The 16,549-nt window shown below is 53.1% G+C and overlaps 10 protein-coding genes across 10 annotated transcripts in view; 6 read left to right on the top strand and 4 right to left on the bottom strand.

Moving 5' to 3' along the window:
* On the top strand, positions 1–1,769 carry M421DRAFT_321947 (uncharacterized protein). Its single transcript, XM_033589301.1, has 4 exons — positions 1–197; positions 726–801; positions 852–1,523; positions 1,577–1,769. The coding sequence occupies exons 1-3, from the start codon at positions 195–197 to the stop codon at positions 1,346–1,348; spliced, it is 576 nt and encodes a 191-aa protein (XP_033452093.1). The 5' UTR covers positions 1–194; the 3' UTR covers positions 1,349–1,523; positions 1,577–1,769.
* On the top strand, positions 1,513–2,789 carry M421DRAFT_321989 (ApbA-domain-containing protein). The gene is made up of 2 exons (XM_033589302.1): positions 1,513–1,757; positions 1,813–2,789. The coding sequence occupies exons 1-2, from the start codon at positions 1,559–1,561 to the stop codon at positions 2,511–2,513; spliced, it is 900 nt and encodes a 299-aa protein (XP_033452092.1). The 5' UTR covers positions 1,513–1,558; the 3' UTR covers positions 2,514–2,789.
* On the top strand, positions 2,789–3,800 carry M421DRAFT_321884 (uncharacterized protein). Its single transcript, XM_033589299.1, has 4 exons — positions 2,789–3,223; positions 3,279–3,416; positions 3,462–3,593; positions 3,645–3,800. Exons 1-4 carry the CDS (start codon positions 3,065–3,067, stop codon positions 3,690–3,692), a joined length of 477 nt encoding a protein of 158 aa, XP_033452091.1. The 5' UTR covers positions 2,789–3,064; the 3' UTR covers positions 3,693–3,800.
* A 1,934-nt stretch (positions 3,801–5,734) lies between these two features.
* Positions 5,735–6,295, bottom strand: M421DRAFT_90056 (Sedlin; the record flags this gene model as incomplete). Its single annotated transcript, XM_033597821.1, has 1 exon — positions 5,735–6,295. One exon carries the CDS (start codon positions 6,293–6,295, stop codon positions 5,735–5,737), a length of 561 nt encoding a protein of 186 aa, XP_033452090.1.
* Positions 6,296–6,495: 200 nt separating this feature from the next.
* M421DRAFT_417584 (mitochondrial ribosomal protein L31) lies at positions 6,496–7,556 on the top strand. Its single transcript, XM_033591521.1, has 3 exons — positions 6,496–6,570; positions 6,658–6,887; positions 7,022–7,556. The coding sequence occupies exons 1-3, from the start codon at positions 6,521–6,523 to the stop codon at positions 7,072–7,074; spliced, it is 333 nt and encodes a 110-aa protein (XP_033452089.1). The 5' UTR covers positions 6,496–6,520; the 3' UTR covers positions 7,075–7,556.
* A 2,077-nt stretch (positions 7,557–9,633) lies between these two features.
* M421DRAFT_406151 (enolase C-terminal domain-like protein) lies at positions 9,634–10,975 on the bottom strand (the record flags this gene model as incomplete). The annotated part of the gene is made up of 3 exons (XM_033590307.1): positions 10,748–10,975; positions 10,477–10,698; positions 9,634–10,387 (listed from the first exon to the last, which is right to left on the bottom strand). The coding sequence occupies exons 1-3, from the start codon at positions 10,921–10,923 to the stop codon at positions 9,634–9,636; spliced, it is 1,152 nt and encodes a 383-aa protein (XP_033452088.1). The 5' UTR covers positions 10,924–10,975.
* Positions 10,976–11,122: 147 nt separating this feature from the next.
* Positions 11,123–12,516, top strand: M421DRAFT_417580 (dihydrodipicolinate synthetase family protein). Its single transcript, XM_033591520.1, has 2 exons — positions 11,123–11,831; positions 11,883–12,516. Exons 1-2 carry the CDS (start codon positions 11,380–11,382, stop codon positions 12,424–12,426), a joined length of 996 nt encoding a protein of 331 aa, XP_033452087.1. The 5' UTR covers positions 11,123–11,379; the 3' UTR covers positions 12,427–12,516.
* Positions 12,505–13,032, top strand: M421DRAFT_417579 (uncharacterized protein; the record flags this gene model as incomplete). The annotated part of the gene is made up of 3 exons (XM_033591519.1): positions 12,505–12,742; positions 12,799–12,883; positions 12,939–13,032. Exons 2-3 carry the CDS (start codon positions 12,819–12,821, stop codon positions 13,027–13,029), a joined length of 156 nt encoding a protein of 51 aa, XP_033452086.1. The 5' UTR covers positions 12,505–12,742; positions 12,799–12,818.
* An 898-nt stretch (positions 13,033–13,930) lies between these two features.
* M421DRAFT_417578 (uncharacterized protein) lies at positions 13,931–15,368 on the bottom strand. The gene has a single exon (XM_033591518.1). It carries the CDS (start codon positions 15,089–15,091, stop codon positions 14,189–14,191), a length of 903 nt encoding a protein of 300 aa, XP_033452085.1. The 5' UTR covers positions 15,092–15,368; the 3' UTR covers positions 13,931–14,188.
* A 308-nt stretch (positions 15,369–15,676) lies between these two features.
* Positions 15,677–16,549, bottom strand: part of M421DRAFT_90051 (uncharacterized protein) — a gene marked incomplete at both ends in the record, with an annotated part of 2,272 nt that continues 1,399 nt past the window's right edge. The window contains one exon of the mRNA XM_033597820.1: positions 15,677–16,512. Within this exon, the coding sequence (XP_033452084.1) occupies positions 15,677–16,512 (836 nt within the window). The remainder of the gene's footprint in view (positions 16,513–16,549) is intronic.

Genomic DNA, 16,549 nt, shown 5'->3' with positions numbered 1-16,549 from the left:
GTGATGTTGATGCTCAACTGGTGATCGTACCTCGTAGAACATGACGATGCATGGCCCGTGCGAAGTGCACGGACAGGACGACTTCGCTAAGCGAGTAGCGCCCACTGAGATTCGGGTCTTGCGAGGAAGGAGCAAACATCACCACACCCGTCACCCCGTCGCCCTCACTAACCGACAGACAAAAATCAGTCAAGATGGTGAGTGCAGACATGCCCAATCTGTCCACCTAGGAAGATGCAATTGCAACACGAGTGAACAACAATGCCGCGAACGACATTTCGATGACGAATACGACCGGAGCGAGCGCACACATTTTGAGGCACACCACCGTTGGCTGCAGAGCGCAATTGAAGGCATAAAGGGTTCAGAAGGACGGGAAAGGCTGTCATACATGTGGTCGAAAGCTGCCCTGGACAAGAGCTGCTGGTCGAACCTACAGCCTTGGGATGGCAACTACTGCGTCCGTGGACATGGCCATTCTCACGATCACATTGCGCATCACGGGATTCTATACGATCCTCTTCGAAACCTCGCGAACTGTTTAGCCACTTTGGAACCCAAGATCTTGGCCTGGCGCCACCGCGCCGACTTTCCACCATCGAACACACGCCGCTACATGCACCACATCGCCTCGTTCACTCCTGTTGCAGACCTCAACTTTCTAGACGGACTGTGTCAAGGACACGTGCTTTGGCGATGGACATGCGCTGACGAGGATTGTTCAGGTCAACGTTCCCAAGACACGCCGCACCTACTGCAAGGGCAAGGACTGCAAGAAGCACACCCAGCACAAGGTCACCCGTTAGTAGCCCGCAACCAGGCCCAGACATGCACATACTGAACCTGCGCAGAGTACAAGGCCGGCAAGGCTTCTCTGTTCGCCCAGGGAAAGCGTCGTTACGACCGCAAGCAGTCCGGTTACGGAGGTCAGACCAAGCCCGTCTTCCACAAGAGGGCTAAGACCACCAAGAAGGTCGTCCTCCGTCTGGAGTGCACAGCTTGCAAGACCAAGGCACAGGTACGGATATCTCGAACACTTTCAACGGACACGGCTGACGAACATGACAGCTCGCCCTCAAGCGATGCAAGCACTTCGAACTCGGTGGTGACAAGAAGACCAAGGGTGCCGCCCTTGTCTTCTAAGCGTGTCTCTTTCTCTCTCTTTTGCTGGGCCCTCGGCGTAGTCTTCAGGCGGACGGGATGGACGGCTTTCCCAATCGACTCATACTATGCATCAATGCAACGAAATGAAAGTGGAGTGATAACGGAGCATCTGGGGATGAACAGGTTGCGACCCACGAATTCAACGGATTGTAACCAACATTTGCATCAAATCGAGCTTGATTGAAAGGATCCTTGTTCACTTGCGTGAGTTGCAATATCTGTGATACTATGTGCTTCATGAAGCGCTGCACTGTGCCGGGGATCTTTCCGCCGGCGGGAGCCACTTTCGCTGCCCCTCCACCCCACCAAACGCGTCTAACGCGCGCCCCGTCGATCTCCACAAGTATACTTACACCTGAGTAAGGCGCTCTTCTGCTGTTCAACTTACTGTACGATGACTGACACCCAGAAGAAGACCGTTCTGGTGATTGGCGCGGGCTCTGTGGGTGCAATTGCCGCGCTGAACCTCGAAGTCGGCGGTCTCGCCTCAGTCACTGTTGCTCTCAGGTCGAATTACCACGTCGTCAAAGAGCAGGGATACACGATCGAAAGCTGTGATCATGGATCGCTAAAGGGGTTCAGGCCGAGTGCTGGTGTGCTTCATCCCGTTCTGCTGAGCTGCATGAGCTAAGATATTGACGGTCACAGTTCGCAACAGCGTCCCGGATATTGTCGCCGAGAAACTTCAGCCATATGACTATATTGTCCTTTGTACCAAGAGCATACCCGATGTTGGACCCACCTTAGTCGACTTGGTCAAGCCTGCCCTGCCGAAGGACAACACGCAGACCACGCTGGTCCTGCTCCAGAACGGCCTGAACATCGAGAAAACCTTCCTGGCGACTCATCCCGACACTGTCGTACTCTCCTGCGTCTCTCTCATCGGTAGCGCCGAACGATCACCTGGCCGCATTGTTCAGAATGAACCAGATCGACTTTTTGTCGGTGCCTTTCCACATCCATCCATCCCCAACGAAAAAGCAACCGCCAAAGCACAGGAGTTCGTGGCCCTGTACTCCGCTGGTGGCAAGACGGATTGCAAGCACTCACCCAATGTTTTGCACGATCGCTGGCAAAAGCTGGTCTACAATGCCTGCCTTAACCCAATCTGTGCAATCACGGGCGTAGACTCCGGCCGCATAAGACTCGCAGACGGAGCGTTAGACGGCCTCGTTCGACCGGCAATGGAGGAGATCGTCGCCGCCGCGAAAGCCGTCGCAAATGTCGACCTAGAGGAAAACGTCGTTGAAAAAGTCATCAACACGGATCCGCTGGAAAGCTGGGCGAAGCCGAGCATGCAGCAGGATCTTGAGGAGGTTTGTCAGATGGGTCGGAGTCCTCCTTGGTAATGACTGACATGTACCAGGGCAATTTTATCGAATTTGAGAATCTCCTCGGCGAGCCACTGCGCGAGGGCAAATTTGCTGGCGTACCGATGCCCACCCTTGAGGTCCTGTACCAGATCGCCAAGACTATACAATGGCGCACGCAAGTCGCAAAGGGCTTGATAAAGTTACCCGGTCAGTGATAATTGGCTGCTGCAAACGATGGGATGATCACAATTTTTGAAAGCATGAAGTGAAATGAATAAAGTCTGTGTTCAGCATTGGCCTGCAAGGTGCAGAGAGCCAAGGACCCAAAGTCAAGAATAGCAACTACTCCATGCAGACGAGCGGCTACTCATTCAAGCTAGTTCCGGACTACTCCCAGTTACTTGGATTAAGAGCTACCCCGTGCATCACATACCTCATCGCTCAGGTCGCACAAGCAAGTCTCGGCGGCATCATTCCATTATCGGGCAATATGTGTCCAAGTACTTAACACCGCGTCTTGTTCCCATTACCTCGCCAGAGCCATCAAGTCACTTGAAACATCCTCCGATATCCGCTTTCAAAACACCATGATGCTATCGACCCTCCTCCTCACCCTCCTCAGCACTCTCGCGCTGGCTGCACCCGAGCCATGCACGACCTCTCAGTCCTATCAAACAACTCCTCTGTCTGAACTTTGCACGTACATCTGTGCCGCAAGTCCAATCGAGGACTGTGGCCGAGGATGGGTTCGTCCCCCTTCTCTCCCGCTCTTGACTCACAACTCAATACTGATGGCTGCAGTACTCCAAGCAACAAGGCTCGTGCTGGGCATGCTGTAAATCGGCTGTCCCGCCTATACCTCTGCCATCGCCGCCGAAGCCTGAGCGCTGTACGCGAGTTTGCGCTCCCGAGGCTATTCAAGACTGTCCGCAGGATTGGGTAAGTCGATCGGACTACTCTGGGGAGACGAGCTAATAAGCGTAGTACTCGAAGCAAAATGGTGGATGCTGGTCTTGCTGCTCAGCCATTTCACCTGTTCCACCACCGTCCCCCAAACCTGAGCGTTGTGCGAGGGTTTGTGCTGCTGCGGAGATACAGGATTGCGCGGAGGGATGGGTATGTTAACGCGCGTTATTTCGATCGAATGGAGGTGCTGACAGCTTGTAGTACAGTAAGCAGCAGGGTGGTTGTTGGTCTTGCTGCCAGAGCGAGTGAGGAGATTGAGGATCAGATATATTCGGGAGGACTTCGTATGGTTTTCGACTAAGAGATTCAGGACAAGACGAGAGAGCGTGCTTACAATAATACGCCATTGCACGATGTCTTGGAAGCTAGTAGCATGCGACTGCTTAACAACATGAGCATGAACACCGGTCAACTTGGAATTCATGGTTCCTTCTGGACAATAATCTTCACACTGTTTGCGAAGACATGGTTAAACATTACAAATCTGTTTGTGTCAGATACTTACGTCGTAACAACGCCAAAATCAAGCGATACTCTCTGCGGCGCTTCAAATCAGCTCAGTACTCACAAAGCCGTACCCGTAAACAGTCTACCATCACAATCCCACATATCATCCATTACCGCTCCGACCGGAACATCGGTCAATACTAATGCCTCCCCGGTATAACCTTGACTCCCGGTAAGCAAGAGCAAAAGGCACAGTTGTAGCCGGGCATCCGTCGTATGGCTCAAATGGCAAGGACTCCAGCCAGTCTACTGGTACGTGTGGGGTATCTTTGGGAGGGAAGAGGGTGGAGATCCAGAGCTTTGGCCTGACTGCGTGGAGCTGCAGACCTATCGCGTCCAGCAAGTAATGGAAAGGTTGGGGTCGGGGTGCTATGGGAAGTGAGACAGACACAGTTTCCTACGCTTCGTACGGAAGATGTTACAGTGGGAATCGGAGAAGCGCAGCTTTGCCAGGCAACTAGCGGAGGATGAATGGATGCTCAAACACACTACGTGAAGACGGCTAAGATACTAGGGACTCGGCGCGTTGGATGTGGTTGTCAAAACGGCAGGTTTGCTAGAGTGCACATTTGCCTTCCCGTCTATTTGCTGAGCCCTAGGAACATGTGCTCACAAACCCTGGATCGATCGCAACAGGCTTTCTGACACTGTCGACAGCACCCCGAGAGCGACGGAGCCACAGAAGTGCGCTCCGACGTCCCGCACGTCCTGTTCCATTTCAGGACGGCCGAAGAAAGAAACAATTCAGACATGGCCTTAACTTGCTAGAAGGCGTGATAATCATGAACGGGAACCGTAGCCTCAACCTAATACCACGAGCCAAACAGTAGGTTGGGCAAGAGATCTTGTTTTCAATGTCCTATAGTCATATGTAAACCAAAAAAGGGCACGCTCACGCAATATAACGTCCAAGCTTAATGAGGATACTGTCAGAGAAACTTGCAAGCGTAGTCCTGTAGCAGATTCGGAACAGCGTACATCAGCGTTGTGTCATTGTGCGAAGATCATAGATGGGTTAGGCGCGCGAGCGATGCAAAAAATGACAAAAACATACAACAGCGGGTATTCGCTAGTGGTCACCCACCTAACTACTAATCCGCCGGTACGTTGCTTAAATAGGGCTGAGCGAACGGGAAGCCTTGTTTTCAACGTCCTATGGTCGTATGTGAAAGGTATTGTAACACTAAGGCAATATATTGTCATTATCTGTAGAAGCCTTTCCCAGATAAGCGTGCAAGTGTAATTCTGAGATTGTCTTGGAACAACGCAGACCATCACGTCGAAGGCCTTGCACTCTTCGCTCCCTCTTGATTATCATGGCTTTGGGTCTGCTCCCCGACGCACGTAGTGTGAATGTAGACCTCTTCTAGAGGACCTGCAGTCTCCCCGACACGGGAAACCATGCGGGTTGGAACTCAGTTGTAGAACGTCGCCGTCACTAACTTGTGGTTGTGTCAACACAGGGTATCTTCTTTCTTTTGGCCATCTCTTCGACTGCTTTCGTGGGCGACTGTCGTACCGCTTTCACGCGTGTGGATCGCCTGCGGACCTTCGTGATGTGAGGAAGAAGCGTGCAGATATCTTTCCTAGCCCGACACCCTCGCTCGCCTAACGAGCCGTCTAACCCGAGTAGCCGGGATATGTGCTGACGGCGTTCGGACTCGAGGCCTCGTTTGCGCTTGCGTGCACTGACGGAGCTCCTGAGTCTTCCCAGTGGTCATTGACTTTGTCGAATCCAGACAGACTGCCGACCCTTACGTTCATACCTGAAGGCTCCAGCTCCTTCATAGGTACTTCTTTGCAGCCGCCACAACTTTCTGCCTGAACACCGGGCTCTTGACCACATCTCCATTGCCCACATGGAAAAACGGGCTCATGATAGTCTTCATCCACGCCTCGTACACATCGACAAAGAAGTTCTTGACAGCCTCTTCCGTTGCCGGACTCGTCGGATTGTACAGTCCTTGCCCACCACCCAGCGCCGCCCTGCCGCCCGCGAGACTCCCTCTCGCACCACCTCCGCTCCCCGTCAACCCCAGACTCTCATCGCGCGGCCGCGTGAGTAGCAGGAACCGTGTGTTTGCTCCTGTGATCCAGCACGAAATGTAGCAGTTCTGGTACTTGTCGATGTGCTTGAGGTACATTGGGGCGCTGCCTGAGGATGTCGAGGGACCCCATTGCACTTCTTCGACGATGTCGAGCGCGGAGTGAAGGATGAAGGGGACTAGTGCACGTTCGGAGGGCGTGAAGCGTGCGACGCCGTCGCCTCCTGAGCGGGAGGTGCCGAAGTCGTGGGTGAAGAGGGGGACGTCGAGCGGGGAGAGGATGGAGAAGGTGTAGGACATGGTGGCGTGGGTTTGATGTAGTCGATTGCTATGAGCACGAGAGTGATCCCCCAGCCTGGTCTGCCTACTTCTGGTAGTCTAGAAGTATAATGACACTAGTTGTAGTGCTGCAGTCGCATTACCATGAGCACCTGCGCTAGCAGGGATGCGCGCCAAGCAAGTCCGCGGGAGTCCTTCGCATCTTCGATTGCTCGTCGACTCGCATCACGAGCACGCACCTCCACAATGTTCGGCCCCTTCCGTCTCACAAACCCGCTCTCCGGTGGTCTGCTCTGGTGCGTATTCCCTTCCGTCCTCGAATTGGCCGTATCCAGCCTGTCAGGCCCGTGGCGGCGATGAAGTGGTAGCTAACGTTCCTCAAGGAAAATCCCCTGGCGCCTGTCCCGCCACCAGAAGTACAGACAGCGCGAGCGCCTCCGAAATGTAGACGGCATTGTCGCGACTCTCGACAATGCGCTGGCACGGACAGGATTGAGCATGAAGAAGGTGGACCGCTGGAAGATGGAGATGCCGACCGAGGCGGAGATGCTGCCCAAGGACAAATACACAGTGTTCGACAGGAAGGTGAAGAGATACAGGAAGGGAATCCACAGTAAGTTGGCCTCAACTCGATAGTTATGCAGTGGTTATGGTCGCGGAGGTCATGAAATATAGAGACCGGATCGGGCCACAAACGGGAAACGCCGGAAAACTCAAGCAACGCAAACAATTGCTGACAATCTGCAGAAGTACCGAAGTGGACAAGAGTCAGCCAGAGACTGAACCCTCCTGGTTTTTGAATAGAGAACGATGGTTTTGTGTACACCACATGTTTCTCTACGGTCTGCATCGGACAAGGCGCTTTGGAATCGAAGACATACCCAATTCGACATCTGCTTGCAAAGGCTACGAACTCTCATCGTCTTAGTTATGGGGATATCTTGCATTGTAATGTGTTACGGTCCGGGCAGATGCGTTTGTGTTGCGCACCTGGAGGATGGTTGCACGGGCGCCGTTTGCTCAGACCGCCCGGCACCGCTACTTGATGTTTGGACTTTGAGGTAGTCTTCTCTCACTCGTGCATAAGGGTCGCGAATCCCCACCGGGTTCTGCCTTCACCTGTGGTCGTGAGGACCGTGCTCTCACCTTCACCATGACTTGACCTCTTCTAATGCCTAGGCACACCTCTTCTACTCTTCTTTCACCTGGGCACACCTCTTCTATCACCTAGGCACACTGCTTCTGCTACCTAGGCACCGCTTCTAAAGCCACTGCGCTACCCTCTTTGATCCCAGAATCACTTCTTTGCTTCTAAACAAAACGCCGTTATACCTTCTTCCACACTCGACAGCATGAGCAAACCTCAACAGGCTGGTCCCGAGTGGATCACGATGCGCGCGCAGCATCAAAAAGAGTGTACGGCGTTTTCATACCAGGTTGATTCGGACAGGCAGGCCTTATACGCCGCCAAGAGGTAGAAAGGACACTCCACACGTGAAGGCAAGGCCGACAAAGGACATCGAAACCATCAATCTCTGCACTAGCGGCGACGACACACTCGTCGAGATGAGCAAGGCCGACTTCCAGAAGAAGACTGCACGGGCTGTTGCCCCTGCGCCATTCCGCCCAAACACTCCTACTGCGACACTACAATTGTTTGGTGAGACGACCCAGAAGTTCTTCGTGAGTTTCCGCTGTTCTTCTCAATTTAGGATCTCTACTGACTACAGAAGTCAAATACAACATCAATGCCTATTAAGCAGGAGAAGCCTTCGGTTACTCAGCCTACGCAGGGTCATGTCCAGCCGCACCTTCCAGATCCAAATGATGGGCTCGTCAGGAAGCATAGCGGCAGTGATATCGATATTGAAGACGTACCACTGGGTAAGTATCAAACAGCACTAGAACCGCATTTGTGTATTAATTGATTGATTTGATGTCACCTCTTATAAATGTCCAGGCAGTGTTGAAGGACCTAGGTGCGACAACCTCCGGAACCGTCAGCATGGATGTGAACTCGGCGGCACTCGATCTCGGGAGGCGCTCGACGAGTAAGAATAATATGCGAAAGACACATCTCCCAAGCCCATCGCCATCGCTCGCGTCTGCGCCTCTTACACCCACAGTCAATGAGACAGCATCACTGCTTAACAAATTTAAGAAGCCACATACTCCTGCTGCCTCAAGAGAAACCTCCAACGTCCGGAGTCAGTCGCGAGGCTCAAGCTGCTCATTCACCACAGCCCCAGACAGGGCCGCATCCCTTTATCGACAATCGTCTGCGGTTTGGCAGAGATCCAGTGTCTCTGCGACGAGCAGGAAAAGGAAGCAAAACAACATGCGCGACGACGAGCTGTCTGACTACACACCACCATCGTTATCCTCAACAACCGCGCGAAAGAAGCCCGCCACATTGCTCGACTAGCCTCTCAAGCGGCCATTGGAACCAAAAGGCCCACCCCCACCATTTTCGTCACTCATTTCTCCCACGGGCAAGAAAACGAACGGTTTTGGTCTCCGCACAAAGAGCACAGCAACATCTCCTTACGAACCCTCCACACCACCTTGTCCATTGATAAAGCGAACGAATCTCACAACGCCCGTCACGCCCACTTGTTCCACTCTCGGTGCTCAAGAGATAGCCCTCGCAAACCCGCCGTCAAGTGGGAAGGCAGCAGTCCGCGCGCAGTCCAACGCCCAGAAGATCATCGAGACCGACGAAGCATTCCATACTGAAGACGAAATCTTCCGCTCCAGTGCCCTAGAGCATTTACGCAGAGATGAAAAGAGCACAGCAGAGCTAGGAACGCGATTAAGAAGTATGAGCATCACGCCTGTGCCAACAGGGACGTATTTTAGAAAGGCCACTGTTGCAGACGAGGGCGTGTACACACGGGAGAAGTTCTTGAGTAAGAGGGCGAAGGGAGGAGATAGGCTTGCGAACCGGTCGAGGGATATTGAGAAGTTGACCGGAGAGGACAGTGATGAGGATTATGAAGATTTGGATACAAGTGAGTTCTTCTTCGTTGGCGGTGTGGTTCTAAAGAAAGGGCAGGAGGGAAGGCTGACGAACTTGTAGATTGAAACCACTGGAGAAGAAGATGTGGGTTGGGCGATGCAGTAGCGTGTGCAGTAGGTAGGTCCAGCATCATGGCCATCAAGAGCGAATCTAAGACATGGACACGGGGGTGACCTTTGTCAATTGGATGGAATTTTCTGGGAAGATATAGCACCAAGATCTTATGCTACCAGGGCACGAGATAGAATTCGGTTGCTTGCCCGAGCCCACTACTAATTTCAGCATGTTGATATTGCGATGCTTGAACAACGAACAATTTCACAATCCGCACCTCATCATTCTACCACTCTCGAACCTCACCTCCCGGCCCAATAAACCCAGGCGAGATCCACGCCACCGCATCCTTACTCAACCTCCTAACCTGCTCTTCATCGATCTCAATCCCCAGCCCCGGGCCACCCATCAATTTGATATACCCATCCTGCACATCCCACACCTCCGGGTTCTTCGTATAGCTTGTCAAATCTTGACTGCCATTCTGCACATTATAATGGATGCCCAGACTCATCTCCTGAATCACAAAATTGCTCACCGTCGCATCGACCTGCACACACGCCGCGAGCGCAACCGGTCCCAGCGGACAGTGCGGCGCAAGTGCAACATCATACGTCTCGGCCATATTCGCAATGCGCTTCATCTCGCTGATGCCCCCAACGTGACTGATATCCGGCTGCAGGATATCCACACAGCCCTGCTCCAGAAATGGTCGCACATCCCATCGGCTGTGCAGTCGCTCACCCAGCGCAATCGGACACGTCGTCAGCTCGCTCAGCTGCTTGATCCCGCCGATATGTTCGCTCAGCAAAGGCTCCTCGATGAATAAGGGCTGGTGTGGCTCCAACGCGCGCGCGAGCTGCTTCGCCATCGGCCGGTGCACGCGCCCGTGGAAATCCATGCCCGCGTCCATACCTAGCGCTTTGACGGTTTTGAGCCGCTCGACGGCGGCATCTAGAGCCCGCGGGGAATCGAGCCAGTGCATGTCCTCTGTGGCGTTCATTTTCACAGCTGTGAAGCCCTGGTCCTTACGCGCTAGTCTGTGACGCAGTGTCGAATATTAGTCTTTGGTGGGTTACGGTAAAGGGACGGGATTTTTGGAATTCTTTGGAGACTTGGCCGGACGTACGCTTGCGCTTTCACGTCGTCTGGTCGGTCGCCGCCAATCCACGCATACACTTTGAGCTTGTCTCGTACTTTCCCGCCGAGAAGCTGGTAGATCGGGACATTGAGCTTCCGCGCTTTCAGATCCCAGAGTGCGATGTCGATGCCTGCCAGTGCGCTCATGAACACGGGACCGCCGCGGTAGAAGGATGTGCGCCATGACATCTGCCAGATGTGCTCGATCTCACTGTCGGTGTTTGTTAGAGTGGATGGGCGTGGATGGGAATTTTGTTTACTCTGCTTCGAAGTCGGTGTACCGCTTGCCCCAGGCGTCAAGACAGCCTTCGACGGCTTCGGTATGGCCTTCCAGAGAGGCTTCGCCCCAACCGAAGTTGCCGTCTACATCAGTGATCTTGACGAAGAGCCAGCGGGGAGGGACGCGGAAGTATTCGATGCTTGCTATTTTGCCCATGATTGTATCGTGTGTCTTGCTGAGAGTACTGGAGGTGTAGGCTTAGTTTATGTATCAGCGTAGGTTCACTTGATCTGTCAGTACAAGTTCGTTCCAAGCAATTGCAAGTCGTATTCAAATGCCGCGGCGACTAGCCTACCAGCGGAAGCTCCAGCTCTCCACATCTCCATCTGAACGAGCGAATCGAGCCTTTCCATTGCAGTTGAGCTGAATGCGACGTCGGCGCGGGGCCCGAGGTACGCGGGGTCGTCAGCGGTCCACTCTTGGCCTCTGGAACTTCGGTGTCTGGGACAAAGGGGCCCGAATGCTCGACCAGCGGCACTACAATAAAAGTCGTGCTGCGCCCAGCGCCCCTCTTGCACATGAGCAAGATTTTCGTTGCGTTTTGAGAAGCCAGGACAAAGCTGATCTGACCGTCGTCGATACACACATTACGAAGTACGCACGAGCCACACAATGACCTCAATCAGTTCCCCGCCAAACGGCGTCTTCGTCCCCGTCCCGACCTTCTTCAAGACCGCCGCCGACTCTTCGTCGCTGCAGGCCGCGGTCGACGTGCAGACACAGACCGAGCATAGCGTATTCTTGGCCAAGAATGGCGTTCGCGGACTTGTCCTGCTCGGCTCTACCGGCGAGGCCATTCACATGAACCGTCAGGAGCGCATCGAGCTGATCTCAGGCGTGCGCAAGGGACTGACCGATGCCGGATTCCCTGACTATCCGATCATGGCTGGCACCCTGATTAACAGCGTAGACGAGACACTGGAGCAGCTCGAGGACTATAAGAAGGCGGGCGCGCAGTGGGGCCTCGTGCTTGCACCAGGATACTTTGGCGCAGCAGCGAGCCAGGAGGGTATCAGGGAGTGGTACACGGTTGTGGCTGATAAATCGCCGCTCCCAATCCTCATGTAAGCCTCAATTCACAAGGAACAGAAGAGGATTCGAAACTGACTGCGTAGCTACAACTACCCCGGCGTGACAAACGGCGTAATGGTCACCCCGGAGACATACCGCATCCTCGCGCAGCACCCCAACATCGTCGGCTGCAAGATGTCGCATGCCGTCGTTTCTTGGCACAACCAAGTCTCGCTCGACCCCAAAATCGACCACGCCAAATTCAAAGTCTACTCCGGGCTGGGCCAGCAACTGGGCCCCATTGTGTTCTTCGACGCGGCCGGCGTCATCGACGGTCTCGCAGCCATCTACCCCAAGACAGTGTGCTCTTTGTACAAGCTCGCCGAGACACGGCCGATTAGCGATGAGAACCTGGAGAAAATCAAGAAGCTGCAGTACACGGTGAGCACGACGGAGGAGTATATTGGCAAGTACGGCATTGTGGGCATCAAGGAGGCGGTCAAGCGCGTCACTGGGTTTGGAACGCTGGAGGGCGGACGGCTGCCGATCAAGGGGAAGTTGCCTGACGGCGAGTGGGAGAAGTGGAGCGAGACTTGGGAGAGGATACAGAAGTCTGAGAATGAGCTGTCAGAAAAGGACTTCAAGTAGACTTGTGAGTTGCAGAATTGGAATCGTAAAACCGCGTCAATTGGAGCGACAAAAGCAAACAGTCATCGATTGTGGTAAGGAAGATCTGGAGACAGTCTGTGCATTTGCTACATTGTACTCTTGCTCCGTTGACTTGGACACTAACAAGTGAGAGACTCTAAAGCTCGCCATACCGGTCAAAGTTTCCTGACGAACGAAAGGAGAGCATCTCGCTTCTGTGGCCTCACGCAATTACCCCGCACTTCACCACCACCTTACAAGATAATCTTAGAGTGGTCCTTAGTGGTCTCGTGCATACTCAGAAGAAGGCGCAATGCTGAGTCTCATTAACTTTCGTAACATCAAACGAACCGTTTTCTATATCAAACTCACAGCTCATCATCCATCTCAATATGGCGCCCCTCGATGATACCATCCCGGAGACACACTTCGACGGTTTCAACATCCACCGCACATCCTACAAGAAAGTCAGTGAACAAGACATCGACGTAGGCGTTCTGATCCCCAAAGACCTCAAGCCTGGAAACACCCAATCCTCGTCAAGTTACAAGGCGGCGTTCTGGTAAGATAAGTGTCCAACTTTTAAACAATACTCCTTCGTGAGAGGTTATCATCGTGACATAGGACTAACGACAAAGGTAACGGGCGACTGCATCTGCAGAGACCGTGCACGCGAACGCCATAACACACTAATATCCTCAACACCATAACTTCACAACGACATGGATTTAGAAGCTGCGCTTGAAGCCTGTGACGCAGCAGATGTCGCTGGTGAAATTTCGTACATAAAATTGCTGACCAAAGCTTAGTGTCGCGATCCACCCTGTCGCAGCGGCACCGAGGCGTATGCGCGTCGCGTGAAGATGGGAACTCCACGCGCCAAGAGCTCAGCCCACAACAAGAGTATGAGCTTTGCAGCTGTATATAAGGGCTTACTAAGCAAGGGCTACCGCCTTCAAGGCAAATAGTGCAAAATTTCGCGTCTGAAATAGCCTAAGAGTACGTTAGGGATAGCTAGGTTACCAGGTTCCTGCACTGTTACCCTGAGAAGCTCAAATACAACAGAGCTCCGCCATAGACGCCTCACGTCACAACGCTAGCAACAGCGAAAAGTACTTATACTTTTCAACCTACTACGTTCTAAGATCAACAAATATTCTATTAAGCTGCAGCACACGTACAATATAGATAAGAAGGGCTTGGCAATTAGATTAGTAAACAGGAGCAAAAGTGTAACAGAGTAGGCGCCCTGCCCTCGAAATCAATATTACGTGACTTCTCTGCTTATACCAAAAGGTAAGCACAAGAACACTTAAGCAAGTATTCGTTGCGTAGTATAATATATATAGACAATAATAGTGCTAGCCAGCTAGCTTTGCCTCTGGCTGCTATAAGCGCTATGCCACGTGTCGTGTTCGTGCATAGTCGTTACAAAAAGGGTGTTTAGTAAGGCAGCTTAGAAGGCTAGAGCTAAACGCCAAAGCTTGCAAGATAGCAATAGAGAGTGGGTATTAATTCTTGCAACTATCTACGCTAATAGCTTAGTGTTGTTACCTAGGGTTATCTTTACTAGCGCGCTAAATACCCTACAACAGTCCTACATTGGGAAAAGTTTTTGACATCCGACCTGGACTGGCCGTTGCTGACAGTCGTGGCATGGTCGTGCAACGGCCGTTCAACGGCCCCAATTTTGCGCCAACGTTGCCAACGGCCAAAACGCTGAGTGCCCATATTCAACGAACTCGCAATGGTTGGAGAAGTCTTACCATTGCAGCCACGTCGAAAGAGCGACTGTTATCAGAGTCCATCCTACACTGGCTCTCGACACAGAGCCTGCGCCCAGCGCACCGCTCTGATTCCCACTTGAGGTCGCACTTGGAGTCACACTTGATCCACCGGATCCACCAGTCTGGCCACTACTACTATCTGTGTCTCCAATCTCCAATTGACCTGAACCACCGAATGACTGTGCATCCGGGTTCCTCACGCTTGCCACTAACTCACCCTCCCCCAACACGCTATTCTCCAACATTCCACACTCCATCCTGCCACCGTTCTCACTCAATGGCCCCGGCCTCGGATCCGTAAGCAACTGCTGTGCACTGGGGAACTGCTCAATCGTGTTCGTGACACTAATCGGCAGGTTGAAAATCGTATAGAAGTCGCTGCCATTTAGCCGGAAAGACTGGTGAATCGAGATATTATACACTCCCCTCGCTGAACCCCGCGTGTTTTTGCCGTCGCCGACAAGACACAACGGCCACTCGAAGTTCACATGTTTGACCGTCGAACCTTCCTCTTGCTCGAGGATATTGGATAACGGTGGCATATTACTCGTCCCATTCGAGATCGTGAAGTTTTTATTGAGGGTAGTGCTGGTAAGGAAGAGCGTGATGTTGTGGAGACGTGTTGTGGCGCTGGGGTTAGAAGATGGCGGGAAGGGTAGCGCGCCGTCACCGGAGATGTCGAGTGCGACGTGCAGAAAGTCACCGCCCATAGGGGTATTTGGCTGCGGCGAGTCAAGGATGGCGAGGCCGGGGGTGAAGATGCGGCCGTTAATTGTAGAGATGCCGGTTGAGCTTTGATTGCCATTATTGCTGTATTGACCGATCATTTGCGCTGCGGCTAGGTGCGATAGAAGACATAGTGAAGCGAGTGGTCTCATGGTGTGAGGTGCTACTCTGCGAGCGTGCGCTGAGGAAGAGTGGAAGGGATGACGAAAATATTGGGAAGAAATCGGACACATACAGACGGAGGTGAGCCCATGTTACAGGGGATGCAGCCATCACGGCATCAAATCAAACCCTGCCGCATATCCGGTATCGATCGCAGCGGCATCGATAGAACGGAAGAGGCCTGAATATATTGCATGATCTTATCGTCTGCGTTCCGTCAATATTCATGCTTCGATACTTTACTACTGTGTAGGTAATTGTGTTCCTGAGACATGTGGTGTCTGAGGCACGATACCTCGAGGCTACTGGTTTGGAAGGGCAGATTAGCCGTTATCGTCTTGGCTAGCGTGGACTGGTGAGCTAAACTGCTTCCGGTCAGATCTATCCGTCATCAGTGACACCACAAACCTGGAATGGTGGATAGAAGCCAATCAGATTCATTCATTGCTATTGATACACCATGCACCCACAAGTGCAGTTTCGTTTAGCTTTAAGCACTATGGAAGAGAACAGTAACATCCCCAAACCACGATCACAACCGCTTCGACAAGTTCCACATGCTAGGTGGACTGAACTTATCTCTTGTCACCGTCATCGGCATCAGGGACAAGATTCAACAAGCTCGAGAGAGGAGGAAGCTTGACGCCATTAAGGAGGGGTAAGTAGGCCCCGGGGTAAGGAACAACGTGGTCTCCAATGTGCAGACCGTCAGCGAACAGACCCGAGAAGGTCCTGTCGGGCAGGAGACCGGAGAGAACTCCCTGTCTAGGGAAGAGGAAGTTCTTTTCAACCTGGACGGCACCGTTATTATAGAAGGACCAATTATAGGCCTTGTCCACAATCGTACCACTTTGGATGATCTTAGGAACTTTGGGGTTGGTGACAGCACCCAGAAGGCCGGTCGGCGCAGGTGTGGCTGGGACGGCGCTGGTGACGCCTCCGAGAAGGCCGGTGGGGTTCGTCAGTCCGCCAAGGAGACCACCGACACCTGGGATGCCGCCGAGAAGGCCACCAGCGGCGGCTGTTGGGACAGCGTTCGTAAGACCGCCTAGTGCGCCGGTTGGGAGTACGTTGGTGAGACCGCCAAGCGCGCCGGTTGGGGGCGCATTGGTGACGGTGCCGGGGGCATTGGTGGGTAGAGCACTACCGAGGATAGGCAAGTTACCCAAAATACCAGTAGGAAGCGCGTTCGTGAGACCACCGAGCGCGTTCGTAGGGAGGCCACCGCCAAGGATATCACCCACAACAGGAACGCCACCAATAGCACCAGTAGGCAGTCCACCATTGAGGAGGTCGCCTACAACAGGCACGTTGCCGAGAGCACCAGTAGGCAGTCCACCATTGAGGATGTCCCCTACAACAGGCACGTTGCCAAGAGCACCAGTAGGCAGTCCACCATTGAGGAGGTCACCTACAACAGGTACATTGCCGAGAGCGCCGGTAGGCAG

This window comes from Didymella exigua (genome assembly GCF_010094145.1).
Source record: "Didymella exigua CBS 183.55 unplaced genomic scaffold M421scaffold_5, whole genome shotgun sequence".
Classification (NCBI taxonomy): Eukaryota; Fungi; Ascomycota; class Dothideomycetes; order Pleosporales; family Didymellaceae; genus Didymella; species Didymella exigua.
The sequence above is the reverse complement of the archived record's forward strand: the minus strand, read 5'-3'. Positions and strand labels throughout refer to the sequence as shown.

Bases quoted from the DNA above. Each gene is read 5' to 3' on its own strand.
- M421DRAFT_321947 (XM_033589301.1), top strand. The intron at 802-851 runs GTTAGTAGCCCG...GAACCTGCGCAG, and splicing joins CACCCAGCACAAGGTCACCC to AGTACAAGGCCGGCAAGGCT.
- M421DRAFT_321989 (XM_033589302.1), top strand. From the start codon at position 1,559: ATGACTGACACCCAGAAGAAGACCGTTCTGGTGATTGGCGCGGGCTCT. The intron at 1,758-1,812 runs GTGTGCTTCATC...TGACGGTCACAG, and splicing joins GGGGTTCAGGCCGAGTGCTG to TTCGCAACAGCGTCCCGGAT.
- M421DRAFT_321884 (XM_033589299.1), top strand. From the start codon at position 3,065: ATGATGCTATCGACCCTCCTCCTCACCCTCCTCAGCACTCTCGCGCTG. The intron at 3,417-3,461 runs GTAAGTCGATCG...TAATAAGCGTAG, and splicing joins AAGACTGTCCGCAGGATTGG to TACTCGAAGCAAAATGGTGG. The intron at 3,594-3,644 runs GTATGTTAACGC...GACAGCTTGTAG, and splicing joins AGGATTGCGCGGAGGGATGG to TACAGTAAGCAGCAGGGTGG.
- M421DRAFT_417584 (XM_033591521.1), top strand. From the start codon at position 6,521: ATGTTCGGCCCCTTCCGTCTCACAAACCCGCTCTCCGGTGGTCTGCTC. The intron at 6,571-6,657 runs GTGCGTATTCCC...ACGTTCCTCAAG, and splicing joins CTCTCCGGTGGTCTGCTCTG to GAAAATCCCCTGGCGCCTGT. The intron at 6,888-7,021 runs GTAAGTTGGCCT...GACAATCTGCAG, and splicing joins ATACAGGAAGGGAATCCACA to AAGTACCGAAGTGGACAAGA.
- M421DRAFT_417580 (XM_033591520.1), top strand. From the start codon at position 11,380: ATGACCTCAATCAGTTCCCCGCCAAACGGCGTCTTCGTCCCCGTCCCG. The intron at 11,832-11,882 runs GTAAGCCTCAAT...CTGACTGCGTAG, and splicing joins TCGCCGCTCCCAATCCTCAT to CTACAACTACCCCGGCGTGA.
- M421DRAFT_417578 (XM_033591518.1), bottom strand. From the start codon at position 15,091: ATGAGACCACTCGCTTCACTATGTCTTCTATCGCACCTAGCCGCAGCG.